General features: G+C 41.5%; 2 protein-coding genes across 9 annotated transcripts in view; one reads left to right on the top strand and one right to left on the bottom strand.

Annotated features, from left to right (window-relative positions):
• Positions 1-5,107, bottom strand: part of abca1b (ATP-binding cassette, sub-family A (ABC1), member 1B) — a 43,140-nt gene extending 38,033 nt beyond the window's left edge. For both annotated transcript variants that reach the window (XM_017722523.2, XM_017722526.2), the window contains exons 1-3: positions 4,956-5,107; positions 2,812-2,921; positions 1,395-1,488 (exon numbers count right to left, since the gene is read on the bottom strand). In XM_017722523.2, coding sequence (XP_017578012.1) covers positions 1,395-1,488; positions 2,812-2,877 — 160 coding nt within the window. In that variant the 5' untranslated portion in view covers positions 2,878-2,921; positions 4,956-5,107. The remainder of the gene's footprint in view (positions 1-1,394; positions 1,489-2,811; positions 2,922-4,955) is intronic.
• A 6,168-nt stretch (positions 5,108-11,275) lies between these two features.
• slc44a1b (solute carrier family 44 member 1b) overlaps positions 11,276-14,990 on the top strand; it is a 30,018-nt gene continuing 26,303 nt past the window's right edge. For 3 of the 7 annotated variants that reach the window (XR_005130948.1, XR_001859039.2, XM_017722532.2), the window contains exons 1-3: positions 12,155-12,885; positions 13,664-13,753; positions 14,818-14,960. Coding sequence is in view for 5 of the 7 variants with exons in the window: in XM_017722532.2 (XP_017578021.1) it covers positions 12,796-12,885; positions 13,664-13,753; positions 14,818-14,960 (323 nt within the window). In the remaining 2 variants the exon portion in view is untranslated. Of the gene's footprint in view, positions 11,425-12,153; positions 12,886-13,663; positions 13,754-14,817; positions 14,961-14,990 lie in introns of those variants that run through there. The other 4 variants (XM_017722535.2, XM_017722533.2, XM_037542663.1 and 1 more) reach the window with 4 other exon arrangements.

Here is a 14,990-nt window from a genome sequence, read left to right as displayed (position 1 = left end):
TGTGCTCTTATTATTTACTGGGTTTCTCAGTGTTAACAAATAAAACATGCAAGTTTGAGGCTTTATTAGATTGGCCCCCTTACATATCACATAAATATATTTTATAAAGTAACAGCGTTAAGACATCATGTGGTTAATTGAAAACAACAGATTAAATGACAGAAATAGCCACATTGTTGCATCTGCTTTAAGTCAAACATTTTACAAATAACATTTTTGTAAAATATACTATTGCAGAAAATTAAAAACATTGTACTGCAGGTGTTTCATTGTGTGTTCTGGGGCTTAAAAATGAAGTGAATGGCACTGACAGGGGCACGACAAAGCAGCTGACAGCTATTCAGCATAATCTTCTATAACTGCTACAAGAACATCCACTATTAGATTTATTTATACCCAAAAGTCAGTAATAATGCAAATTCCACAGTTCAGGTCATTGAGTATGTGCTATTTCATAAGTCATTACGCCTGTTCCATAAATAACGTGCCAATTGTGTCTCAGTAGTCCTGAACAACATTCATATAAAGAACTTTGACATGAAGGTTAGAAGTTCAATAAGGTCCCATAAAAATGCAAGCTCCAATAAAACGATCTTCGCTGATATTACAACTGCTGTTAACACCTCTTAAATTTACTGGCTCTAATATTAAAAAGCTAAGCCATTATTTCTGACATTTATTCCTTTTTAAGGAGAGGCCAGCAGTGAATCTGAACTTTTTAGTGCATATAGAGTAGAATGTATTATGTATCCTAACAATCTTCAGAATTAACAGCCATACACATTGCAATGTCAATATTACAGTTTACCCTCTTATATATCTTCCTCCTCTGTCACCTGCAATTACACCTGGAGTAGGCAATATGATATGGCAGAGCAACTGTCATTTTACCCAATGTGCACTAACATATTCCAGTGGGTACATCTTGTCCTTGATAACACCAGCCCTATCCTCATCTCTGATCGAGAGAAAGTGCTACTATGTAAAATACACCTTGTTATCTCTGATAATGTGATGATAATATGCTCAATAAGTGCACACCATAAAAGCAGCGGTGGCCAAAGAATTCCTGTCAAATGTGCATTTTTCTCCTTATCTTTCACTATTATGTAATTTGCCATCTTTTTAACTGCAGAACGGTTCCGCAGGACAAAGCAGTAATTAGACAGCTTGTCAATGTGTTTACAGAGGTTTTTTTTTTTTTTTTGCCCGCAACATATGGGAGCCATTTTGTTTTCCGTTGTCACCTCAGGAATTCAGGGAGAAAACAGAAAATGGATACCCACTCTGGATAAATAATCTAACATACTAGCCAAAAGTTTGAAGAACAATGTCTAATATTTTCATTTATACCTAATATCTGACTGTACGTCTGTAGCAAAGTGTTCACTTACATTCATGCTGTTCATATGGGGGGTAGTTCAATCTCACAGCAATCAGGATGAAGAAGATGAAAAGAGGCCAGACTATCTCAATCAGCAGCTGGAACTGTGCAATGCAAACAAGTGAGGAGAGAAAAGAGAGGAGGAAAAAAGTCAGCATTTCCGTTTAAGTGAAGACCCCCAGCCACCCCCCCTTAAAGATGAGTGCTTGAATCATGCTAATAGATCTTAAAGAGGCACACCTCTTCACTGCCACAGACAAAGCGTCTGCAGCACTCTAATGCTGGTCCACTGCCATTTTCTGATTGGCCAGCTTTTTTTAATACTACTCATTATTAATACATGGCAAGCTCATCAGTCATACATCAATACTCCATTTCCAGATATAGAGAATGCATATGCAGAGTAACGGCTGAGCAGAGATGTCTAGAAAGGTCTGTTTATGTTCAGTGCTGGCCATCGACCAGATCAGAATCAGCTGTGTTTTTGCTCCACACATTCATAGTGTAATGTAGTGTAAATGCACTCATGTGGTATGTGAATACAGCTTCTACACTTCTATCAAAAATTTGTGGCATAATTATATAAACTCAGTGTTTTTCATAGCCTCTTACATTTAATGTGGCTCTTCAATTGATTCATATTATAAAACAGGCAACTAAATTTTCTCTCACAAATTTAAGATGCCCGATTAGCCCATTAAAGCGATAATAATGTTGTTTATATTGTGACTTGGTTAAAAGGACTGCAAATGTGCTAGTGTGTTTTATGTGGTCTTTAGCCCAGAGAGTCTGAGCTGAAAAAGTGTTTCAATATTTGCCTAAAAAATCGTTCTGTAAAGAAATTGGAATCAACCATAAATAATAAGTACACACCTAGGCAAGATGCGCTAAGTGTCTAAAAGATAATGTGTCTAACGTCTAAAGTAATGGCAACAAACTTGTAAAAGAAAAAATGCTATGTGTCAGAATCTGATTCTTCTTGAACTGAAATACCCTCTGGCTAACCCTGCAGATTACTGGAGGACAGAGCATTGTCATGGACACCTGCCCTTATATATCCTGCAGTGGCCATTCCTGGAGCCCTGCTGATGAGTGACCCATGCTGGCTGAACTCCTTACAAATAATGACTGATAACTCCTGAGTCAGCAAGATTCTGCTTGTATTATAAAATGTGAGGGACTTTTAGTGCCCCCTGTCAAGCTGGCAAAACAACTTTTCACAGTAGATGAATTGAATCGACAATGACACTAGAGACCACAATACAAATGCAGTCATAAGAGTGGTCTATACTAGTATAAAGAGATCCTCTACAATGAACAAATGTCAAGTTTGTCTGAGTGTCTAGTTTATGATCCGTTTGTTCTGTACCCTGCAGTCTAGTGAGTGAATAACGTGGGAAAAAGAGAAATAATGCCAGTATAGTTACCGTTTGTCGTCTTCTGTAGGTGAAATTCTTCCACAGTAGCAGGCCCAGCTGAGTGGAGATAGACATCTTCACTCAGGTCCTCCTCACGCTGCTCTCTGCAGCTGTCTGGACTGCAATGAGACACGGTGAGAGAGCAGGCTGAGTAAAAGAAGACATCCAAGTGCAACCAACAGAGCAGCTCAAAAGTCCAGGACAAAGTGCTACAGCATATCTGAAAACCTGCTCACGTTTTCCCTGTCCTCCTGTCCTGTCCTGTCCTGTCCTGCCCCATCCCATTATAGGTACACCCACCCATGCCTTCCCAGAATTCCTGTTAACAAAGGACTTCACTGTTGTTAGGGAATAATTCTGAAAGGAATTTCACAGCTCCAGGTAGCTGCTTCAGCAATGGCTGTTTTTGATCAAAGTGCTTCACCGGGAGTCTGTAAGCAAATCTGTGCTACTGTTCTATGCTAATGGAACCATTCATCTGGGCTGAGAGTGTGTGTGATCTTTAGCTAAATCCATCATTGCTCAAATGAGTGCATGAAATCCATGCCTTCCCAAGATTTCTGGCAACAATTATGTTTATCAGAATGAAACTGAAGGACCAAGACTAATAAATTATATCATACATAAGCTAATTAAATGAAAAAGTATTTAGTTGAAAATTGGAATAAAGAATAGCTTTTTATTTCAGGGCATAACAACATGCATGCTCCATATGACCTAACATTAGGGGTGGGCAAAATGATGACATTTTGTGTATCGAGAAAGTGGCTTTAAGTATCATGGTCTTATATTTCTGCCATGTTACTAGATGTTCTCTAATATCTAATACTAAATCCATCTTGTGAAAACTAAACATTTTCCAACATTTTCCAACTTAAATGAATCATAATAAATATTGATGACAGCCAGATTAGTAGTATTCTGTAAATTTACTGTGGCAACTATGTTCTTCATTTGCAATCAATCGTAGTGTTAGTGAGCTCCGACTACCTCAGAGCTTTCAGCAATGTCTCTTCCATTATTTCACAATCTTTCATCGTTAACGAAAGACTTTTCCTGGTTTTACTTTACTGTCTCACTGTCAGAACGATGTACCTCTGTTATGCTCTGAAGAAGCTGAATGAAGAAAACAGAACCAGGCTCCAGTACAGCGCGACCAGATATCGGTGTATCTCGCACTGATCTCTGATATGCCTCTCTCTTCATAACAGTGACAGGCAACATGCCTCTAATTTCCAGAACCTCCCCACATTTCTGTAATCTGTACCACATACATGTAAACACTTAAACAGAGCTCCATTTAGGCAGCGGTTCTATTCAGACCCATGAGTTCAATGTAAAACAATTTCACGCTTAAATGGTTCTTCTAATGGTGAAATGATGGAGAATGTTTGTATACAGAACCGTTTTGAAAGTTGTTCTATGTAGCAACAAGGTTTCATCTATGGGTTACAAGCTTGACACTATAACAACAGAGGAACCGTCTGCACATTCTTCACCAGTCAGAACCATCTCACCATGCAAAGAAGCATGAAATGGTTCTATATAGAACTCATAGACCCAAACAGAACCATCCCCTTTACTGAAGAACCATCTTTTTTAAGTGTATACAAAAGTCAACACAGACCAAACCTACCCACATGCTTCTCAACCTACTGTGAATACCTCTCACTGGCGTTTTCAGTAGCCTATATAGGCTATTAACTTATAAGATACTGGTAGCTCCAGGTTACATTTTAAAACTGTATAGCACAGTGGATCAATCTTGAGTGCTAAGACCTGACTGAGGTAGCTAGTAAAAGCTCGTTTTTCCAAAATCTTCTACTAAAAGTGAATGGCAGATGAGCTGCTAGTCGAAAAGAAGCTCGTGTGTTTTCTCTCAGAAGCTTTCTCTGACAGCAACGCTACACGCCAGCTAACTCCATAAAACTGGCCCGTTTTTCTCGAAACAAAGCGAACGAGGCGATGAAAAGCTACACTTCTCGTTTTACAGCGTACTGACACATTTCAGTGTAAACTCTCACAGGGCTCTTTAGCTCAGTCTCCAACAGCTCGACTTCTCTGGAGAAAATAAGTTACAGCCGCTTCAGACAGGCAGTGACTCGCGACACCGTACGAGAAAGAAAAAGAAGTGGGGGCGCACGCGCTGTTACCTGTTTTCCACGGATACACCTGATAAATTGGTCTTGAGCATTCGCCGTATTCCGTGTAAACTCGGTTTAAACTCCCCCCCTCAGTCACTTAGACCCGGACCAGTTAGAGAACGTGAGCGTCTCTCATTGAAAAAGAGCATCTGCTCGGTTCCCTGAAGGCTTTATAGGAGAGCTGCGCGCATCCGCTAACGGAGCCGGGGTTACTGTCGGACACGAGGCGGTAGGTGTGCGCTTAGGCTTTTTACAAGGCTAACACATGCAGCGCCAAAACACCTCCTCCATGAGCTCCTGGGGTACTAAAACGGGCCAACATCTGGGGATGGAATAACCCCAGTGAACAACAAAATGCTTTAGCTTTGTGTTTTTTTCTTCTGATGACAGCCTGAATTAGTAGACTAACTCTGATCATTACAGTTTTAATTTCTGAAACTATGTTTTACTGTACAGGGTTTCTTTCTGAATTTGAGTGGTCTTTGTGGAGGTCTTTCCAATCAGTACCCTCAGCTAGCCCCCTACCCCCACCCCCTTGGTGGCCCATTTTTCCATGAGCGCTGGTGCTTCATTGAATTCCTCAGAACTAGTGTTGATGATCAAAGTCCCACGAAGATCCCAGGATAATGATTATGATGATGATTGATGAGAATGATGATGGATGATATCACAAAGGCCTTGTGGCGGAGCCTAAACAACAAAGGAATAGTCAACATTCATGCTTTATGTCTAACTGTTATCCACCCAGACATTTAGAAGATGAACACTGTAAATTTCAGTGGAAGATGGTAAAACACGCTGCACTTCAATTTTGGACAGGAGTATGATAGAATCAGGATGTTTTGTTGCTTTATGCTGATGGGAAGTGCAGTCGTGAAGCCCAAGCGCCAAGCCAAGTGACAAGATAATGTTAGAACGGCCAAAGGTCATCTACGCTGACCTGCTTTCACTCTGTGTCCCAAACAGTGGTTATTTTTTCATTGCCTGTTGATATTAAGCATATTTGTTTTCATTTGAACACAAGAGCAATATCATTGGGCAGAGCCACAGCACAATCGTTAGCCATGACTGAACAAACACGGTTTTGGAGCATGTCACATTCCATGTTTTTCTCTCTTGCTATTCTCTTGGAAGCATTCAATGAGAACTATTGTGTAACATGAGAACTGTGAAAGTGGTGTGAAATAGTCTTTGACCAGACAAAAAAAAACAACCCCTCATCTTTGGGTGTCAAATGTACTCACAGCTGAATTCAACAGGTCTTTAGCTCTTATACTTTATTTTACTGGGTGTCTTGATGTACTAGGACTCCTAAAGGATAAGACTAGAATTTCAGTGTAAATCATAGATCCCTAAAAGCCACACCAAACTTGTCAGGCTGGATGACAACACAGGTCTGCTTCAGCCTGTATTATATCAGCATGCAATATGTCACCATGCCATAAATCTGTATTGCATAGATGGCATAGGTGCTATAATGAGAGTTTTAATGACATCTAGTACAGCCACACAGCCTGCAGCTGACCTCAGGTAACCTGTGCCTGCTGATGTAGGGAAGAGGTTATGTGATGATGTCACAGCCCAGTGCACTGCTTTTGCTCCTGTCCAGATGTTGACGAGTCTCTTCCATCTGGGGAGGAAGGCATGACACATAATCTCACATTATTAATGATGAGAAAGACCACAGAATGAGGAAATAGCGGGATACAGAGAACAGCTTAACATGAAGTGGACTCTGGATGTTCAAGCTGCCGTGGTGTTGATTCCAGTAAACTCCACCGGGAGAGATTTAGCAATGTTGTGTTTGCTGTGGCTAAATCTGTGATCGTAATACCCAGGCAGTAGCCTGGCCACTCTAAACAGGATGTAGCTTTTCAGCATGGTTGAAATGTCAGTATTTCATTATGTGCTGTTACTTATGTAGCCTTTGTTATGGCTGAGGTGGACGTTCAATATTATTGATCCTTTCATTTCATACTCTAGTGCTTTTTCTTGGCTATCTTGGCTTTGGTTGGATCTTTCACTGCTTGTGTTGAGGAGAGCATTCTGTGTTGAAGACTAATTTTGGATTTCTAACTATGCAATTGTGCTGAAAAAGACCTGTTGCTAAACTGGTCTGTTGCTAACAGACATTACATGATATAAAATTTGAATCTTTTTAACTCCAAGATTCCATGAATATGTCCAGACTTCTACCCATCCCCCATAACTACATAATCTTCATATTAGCTTCATAGTTATTGCTGAATAATTCATAGCAGCTATAGTAAATAAACATACATAATATTCTTTAATATAAGCTGAATAATAAACCTAGAGAGTAAGGGCTTAATCATGTTGGTGTGGGGGTATGATGTAATGTTTTAGTTCAATAACACAAGTTAATCATTGCCTCTAATAAGAGTGCTCTTAAGATATTTGTTTTATTTTATGCTTTGATGGACATGGAACTGATGGTTACCCTATAAAATAAGCTGTATGTAATGCAGCATGGACCTGAGTTTTACTTTTTTAAAAAGATTGCAATATTGGTAAGGCTCTTGAAATCTGTGTAGGAATAAACATGTTGTGTCATGTATCCAGAGAAAGTGGGCCATTCTGTATGCCTGAGCTGAGCGTGTCCTGAGGAACAGTATACTGTACCCACAGCATCCAGGAAGCTCTTTCACAGAGCCATGTTTAGAAAAAGACAGCTTTTAGCACATTTTCAGAGCAAGCTTTACTTGGGAAATTCATGCACTTACAATGAAGACATACTCAATGACATGTTTTATATTTTGCCATAGATGTACTCAAACCTTTGCCGCTGAGGCCCCCTTCCCAGTTATTAACTGCATAAAACAACCCAGCATTACTAAAATAGACTAAAACAGAAGCAATAGTCAATTTCTTTCTTTTTTTTACATTTTTACCTGATTTTCTCCCCAATTTAGTTGTTTCCAATTCCACCCGCTACTTAGGACTCACTCAATCATGCAATACTACCAATGCTAGGAGGGTGAAGGCTTGCACAGGCTTTCTCCGAGACCAACCACCGCTTCTTTTTTGAACTGCCGCTCACGCAACGTCACAGGAAAGCTGAATGCACTTGGAGGAAAGCACCAACAGCCAGATCTGTTACGTCAGCTAACAGACGCCTGCACTGACAAGCATTGTGTTGAGTGATGGGGGGAGAAGGGGGGCCATCCTACCCACCCAGAGAGAGTGAAGCCAATTGTGCTCTCTTGTACTCCCGGCTACGGATGGCTGTAACATCACAAGGGATCGAACTCTCGATCTCCTGATGATAGGGCCAACGCTTAGATGGTTGCACCACTCGGGAGCTGAATAGTCAATTTAACATAATTTAAATCTGAATTTCTGCATAATTCATTATATAATTCTGATTGTTTTGATGTGAAATGGTCAATTGTAGCAAAACATACTGAGTCAGATTTTCTTTACAGTAGTGATGATAGTAACAAGGGGTTGTAATGTCTACAGTACAAATACAGACATTATATTTGCTATCAGCCCATCCCAGCGGTCATTGGTTGGAAGGCAGGAAACACCCTGGGCAGGTTACCAGTCCATCGCAGGGCAGAGAGACCGACATATACATTCACAACTAGGGGCAACTTAGTGTGTCCAATTGGCCTGACTGCATGTTCCGGCCGGGAACCCAGGCCCTTCTTGCTGTGAGGTGACAGCACTTCCCACTTCAGCACCCATTGCATTATGAATGAGGCAGCCTTTAGAGGCAATAAAACCTTCAGATTTCTGGTTCCTATTTGAACCGCTGTGAACAGTTCTGACTTGGTAAGCTCCTCTTGAATGGAGCATTTTCACATCAAATTACATTGTTTACATATCATTCACTTAATTTTGCAGAAGTTTTGAAAAATCTGGGGATTCAAAGTTCGACTTGATCAAAACAGTAATACAAATGATATGTAAATTAGATTCTAAATGAGCAGTTTCTGATTCGTCATTACAAATAAAAACTTTTAACTTAGTCCAGAAACAAAACTGAACAGTGTCACTGGTTATGTTCAATCAACATAGTGTCCTTTGTGTGCACAAGACCTCACAGAGACATAAAAGCCAAAGAACTATTATTCTTAGGTGTAATAAATATATTCTGGAGGTAATCAAACTCTCTTCTCTGGAGGATCTGGCCTTTAATGCTCTCAGGCCTTGACAGATGCACAGTCTATAGAGGAATGCAAGACTTGATCTTACATAGTTAAACAGAAAGACTGCAGACTTTAAAAAGTGTTATGTGAGCACAGTGAGTCACTAGATTAGGGGTAAAAGTTCAGGTCATGAGATCTAAGGAGGGATGTTATTGTGCTTAAGAATAAGGTAAACAGCTCCTCTACAGAGAGTGCATCCTTAAACTACAGAAGCATGTGGTGTAATATATATTTAGCCTTGGTTTGTGTCTGTGTTTATGAGGAAATGCAGTCTCGTGTTTAATGCCTGGTCAGCAATTTCTTTAAACCTTTTCTCACTGGGCACACAGTTTCAAAAACATTTCAAACTTTCACCTGGTTTTCTTAAGCTGCTTAGAAAAAAGGCTGAGTAGAAATGTGCTGGAAATAAACCTGCAGAGTTAAAAACACAAAAATCAAGAAATGGGCAGCGAGCCAATAAATTAATCTCTGACCTTAGATTATACAGTGGAGGTTGTCATTTCATGCAGGTGTGGAGACAGGCCTCCCTACACAAACCCAATATTATTATATAAAAGGCTGGGATGCTGGTCTCAGATCAGCAAAAAGGGGAAACTAACACTAACCCCTAACAGTAGCACGTTAAATCATGAGGTGGAAAATGACAACAGAACTCAGAGGGCAGCTACACTATGGTGGCATTAGAAGTGTTTGTCTGCTTGCATACAGTGTTTACAGACAGGACAGGAATTTTGAAGGAGAAATTCACCAAATTTTCAGAATTTCCCTAAATTTCTTCTAATTGTTGCAAATTTTTAATATTTTTAATGAGGTATATAATCTTTATTAAATGAGATGTCAGGTTTTTCCCATCACCTCTGTGACCAATCTTGACTTGCTAAACTTCTCTATAATAATACTTTTCTCATTAATCCAGTCTGAAAAACATTTCACTGAAGGACGACTGACTGTCGAGCCCTCCTGCTACCCACTTCAGACCAGCTGCCCACGCCCCAGCTACCGCCACCTACATTGGCCCACCCTACCCTGATGTTTTCATATACTCCGAGCTGTTACTACTACTAATACTACTGCTATTAATATAGTAGAATAATCATTGTTGGTAGTTTGACCAGAGGAAGACGGGTCCCCCCCAGTGAGCCTGGTTCCTCCCAAGGTTTCTTCCTCAGCTCTGAGGGAGTTTTTCCTTGCCACCGTCACCTCTGGCTTGCCCACCTGAGGATTTTTTACATTCTTGTTAAAACTTTGTCTTTTCTGGAATTCTGTGAAGCTGCTTTGTGACAACAACCGTTGTAAAAAGCGCTATACAAATAAATTTGATTTGATTCAGAGCGAATTAAGGAGAAAAAATGATCTACTAAGAATAAGTGATATGTAACTGTGTACTGTGTGCTGGTGTAAGTGCATCAGACACAGCAATGCTGCTCTTACTTACTGTCCACTCTATTTGACACCCCTACCTTGTTGGTTCACCTTGTCAAAGACAGTACGTCATCTTTTGTTGCACAACTTTATTTTTACATAAATGTAAATGTAGTCCTTTATCAGTGGTCACAGGACGCTGCCCACAGGTCAGTGGACTGTTCTCAGTCCAGCAGTTACACTGAGGTATTCAAAAACTCCAGCAGCACTGCTGTGTCTGATCAACTTGCACAAAACACACTAACACACCACCACCATGTCAGTGTCACTACAGTGCTGCTACACAAACAATACCTGCTCTGAGGTGGCCCTGACCATTGAAGAACAGGGTAACAAAATAAGCATAGAAACAGATGGACTACAGTCTGTAATTGTAGAACTACAACGTGCACCTATTTGGTAAGTGAAGCTGATAAATTGAAGATTGCTAGAGTCTACTGGATTCAGATTTATAACACCATCGCAAGAACTGGTTCATCTGTTGCCCATGACTGCCCTCTAGTGGACAAAGAGGTAACTGACACTTCCCATCTGACGCCAGACTTGTTTTCTTACAGCTGTTTACAGTAGAGTAAATTAGGTGGGATCTATTCATGCGCCTATAAACAACCCCCCCTCAATCTCTCTCCCACACACATAGTCTCTGCCCCTGTCTGTCTCTCTCTGTCTCTCTCTCTCTCTCTCGCTCCCCCTTTCTGACTGATGCTCTCTCTCTCCCTGGTACAACAGCGAACAATAGAACAATGACTCCCTTCTGTATCGCAGCTTGGCAGCTCCATGCTGTTGCTGTAGTCCCCACGTAATGCTGCACAGTGCAGAAGATGAGCGAGAAGAGAAGGTCAACATCAAGCTCCTTTCAGCCGAGGACAAGGTGGAGAAAGGTGGATTAACTACTTTGATGATTCACGGAAATACAGATAAGTTGCAAACCAGTGGTACAAAGAAAAATTGGTGAGAGGTTAAAAACAGAACATCGGAGCAGTGGAACCACCACAGCTGCTGCTGAAGATGAAGAGCTGGAGCTGTTGTGGTTGTGGGGAGAGATTCGAGTAGTTTATTAGCTACTGTCAGCTAGTCTTCTTTCAGTCCATGTGTTAGAAGTCTTCAGCCATGGAGGCTCCTTAACCAGATGTAAGATGCAACTAGATGTAAGGCAGGTGGACAAGCTGACAATACTGAATGTTGAACTAGATGTAAGGCAGGAGTACGGACAAGCTGCTTGGTAAAAACAGACTGTCATCAGTTATTACTTATTTATTAATATGTAGGCTGCCTTTAGTTTTTTGCTTTTCTTAGACAATAACAAAAGAAGTCAGTGCGCGCCTCATAAGGTACCGTGCGAACCTCCGGATGGGGAGGGATTGAGCTAGCTAGTGATGATGATGATGATGATGAAGAAGGTGGATTCATGTACGGATTCTGCTGCTAAACCGAGTGCATTTTTTATTTCTAACGTACTGTATTTTAGCTTTTTCGTTTTGGGCGTTTTTTTAGTTTCGTTTTTTAATACCATGAAAAAATTGGCACTAATTAAAAGGCTCTTGAATCCTTTTAGTTGCCTCAACTGCAGGTTAATCGCAGAGTAATAGGATAAAAAACAGCGCAAGCTTCAGTGAATGAGCAATGTATCATGGGCGATGTAGTTTTTCGCCACGCCCACTCCGCGATGACTGCATTGAAGTGGCTCTCTTCTGAAACTACAACTGAAAAAGAGCTAGCGAACCGAACTCTGAAAAAAAAAACGAACTGATACCAAACCAATGTGTACTGTTTAACTGAAACAGACACGGCCAGTATCAGTTTCAAACAAGGAAATGTCAGTGTACCGAGTTTAGCAGCTAGCCCAGGTTCGGCCGCGAACCTTAACGGTATTTCAAACTTGGCGGCCTCCGCCAACGTCCCACCATTCCAGCTCGCCGTGTGAGTGGACGATGAGGCCCGCCTGTTCCTTTTCCGGCTACACCTGCTTCTCCAGGATCCTCCAGGAAGTGCAGCGCCATAAAACCCTAAAGTAGTAATCCCTCTTCCCCCCGGAGCGAGGAGAGCCGTTAGTTAGCATGTCGCGATCACGGGGGAGTCCGTTAGCGCCCGTGGTCTGATGGATCTGTCGTCGTAGTGTTCATGCAGGGTGGAAGAAAAACCAAACAACAACAACAAACACCGTCAACTCCCTGCAAGTTGGCGTTAACGTTATTGTTTTTCTCCCCTGGTGTAGCCGTTAGTTCTTTGCGGATCTAAACCTCTCGCCTGCAATGGGATGCTGCGGCAGCGCGGAGGTAAGAGACCCGCGTCCTCCTCCACCACCCGCGACGGCCCGCCTGACGAGCTCTGCAAACAAAAAGGTTGCTTTTGTCGCTTTATCCTCCGCGTTCGCGGCCGAGGTCTTTACTATTTACGGATGTGTTTCTGTAAAACGTGTAATCCTGTTGTTTATACCCCACCTCCCTCCATCCGTCTTCGCATGTCGATGCATACCGTTTGAAGCTCACGGTTTCCTACGAAGCTTAAGTCAGCTTCTTATTCGCCAGCTTCTTTTTCGAATTTTCCTGTTCCACCTTAAATGGTGCAGCAGTTATTATAACGTCTGAAGCGCCAGAATGTAACCGCTGCACCATTTAAGGTGGAACGGGAATATTCGAAAAAGAAGCTGGCGAATAGAAACACAACTTCAGCCTCGTGGGTTATGGTCTCCTTAGGCTTGGTTGTATCTCGGGGTTGCTGTGTATTTTGTTTTCGAGGCGCACTGCTGCGCGAAATGTGCACCCAGCTAGCTGTCCATAAAGCCGGGCTAAGCATGTTGAGGCTGCGGGGATTTGCGCTGGGATCCCTCCTCCATACGGATAAGGCATACGTGTTCAGTTCATGTTAGCTTCACTACAAAGAAGGTGCATGTCCAACTAAACCGCATCAAAACATGCCGTGTTTCATGAATGCACACTGTCTGACTGTAGACAGCTAACGACGCCTCTTATTGTTTTGAGTTAGTGTGAATTCATTATGCCAGTTCAGGCTAACTGTCACTTGGACAGACGTTGAAGTAAGCAGTAGGCTGCTTTTGTGTAAGCCAGTAAGTAATGTGAGGACACCTGACTCGGATGACATTGCATTTCTGCCTTTTAGAGGGCAAAACGAGAATGGAAACCCCTGGAGGACCGAAGCTGTACGGATTTGCCATGGTTTCTGCTCTTCACGCTCTTCTGCGTGGGAATGGTAAGCTGAACATGCAGTGGCTTGAGTGTCTCTGGTCTGGCCAGTATTGACAGCTGTCACTCTAGTCACAAGTTTGTATTGTGTTTATGATAACAGCATTTTAGCATGTAATGTCAACTACACAGGTGTCCCAGAAAGTATTTGGACATTTGCACCATACTTAAAATGTATTAAATTTTTGCACACATGATTCCATCAGTTAACATAAGCTTATTGACACCCCTGTAAAAAAAAAAAAAAGCAGCCCAAGACATTGACGTTTCCTTCTCTGTGCTTTACAGTACTCTTAGTACAGTCTTGCTGGATTTCCTCTCCAGGCTTTCTCCTAACAAAGACTCTACGATCAGTAAGAGGGAGTGCTAAATGGTTAACGTGTCCAAATACTTTATGGGGCTACTGTATATGCAACATTACGAATTGTTTGAAATGAACATGTTAATCCGCATGTAGGAACTGTAGAGTTGCAATCAAGAAAAGACCATGTTAGATCTTTGTACCATTATATCATCATGAGTGATATATTGTTACCCCGAATTTGTGTGTAAGTATGTAGTCATTATTTATTAATCACTTTAGAGCATCATCTCTCTCTGCAGAATGGTTACTGCTGTGCAAGTTGTTTGAAAGGATCTTTTTTTATATGTGACCTGGAGAGGCATTTACCCCAGCCTGTTTACCACCTCATAAATCATAGAAAGAGCATCTCATTTGGTTTAAATATATTCCACTGCTCACTGGATGCTTATCTCCAGTAGCCTTACTTTGTGACAGCAATGGTTTAATGCATAAATGCATAAAAATTAAGCGCTTTCACAATACTGCTGTGTCATGTAATAGGTTAGAAGACAAAGACTATGTCTATATCAAAATTGCTCTGTATTTTTAAAAAAACAATTATGATACCCAGAGAATACTGTGGGTGAATATTGAGAGAGGCCCTGTTTGTTGGTTGTGCACGTCTACAAACAATAAGATTTGTTTTATGTCGGCCAGCTTGATTTTGATTCTTTCACTGATTCGTACTTGTCCTTGATGAATGCTGACTGTGAGTTTGCTTGTCATAGGGTGCTATCTGTGGGTACACCATAGTGACGGGAGGCGCATCAAGGCTGGTGTTTGGATATGACAGCTACGGGAACACTTGTGGTCAGCGCAATGAGGCCATCGAAGGGGTCAAGCTGAGCGGCCTGGACCATACGGACAGGAAGTGAGTCAGCACTCTTTCTCTTTCTTTTCT

The sequence above is a fragment of the Pygocentrus nattereri genome, chromosome 11, assembly GCF_015220715.1.
Source record: "Pygocentrus nattereri isolate fPygNat1 chromosome 11, fPygNat1.pri, whole genome shotgun sequence".
Classification (NCBI taxonomy): Eukaryota; Metazoa; Chordata; class Actinopteri; order Characiformes; family Serrasalmidae; genus Pygocentrus; species Pygocentrus nattereri.
This window is presented reverse-complemented; position numbering and strand designations above follow the sequence as displayed.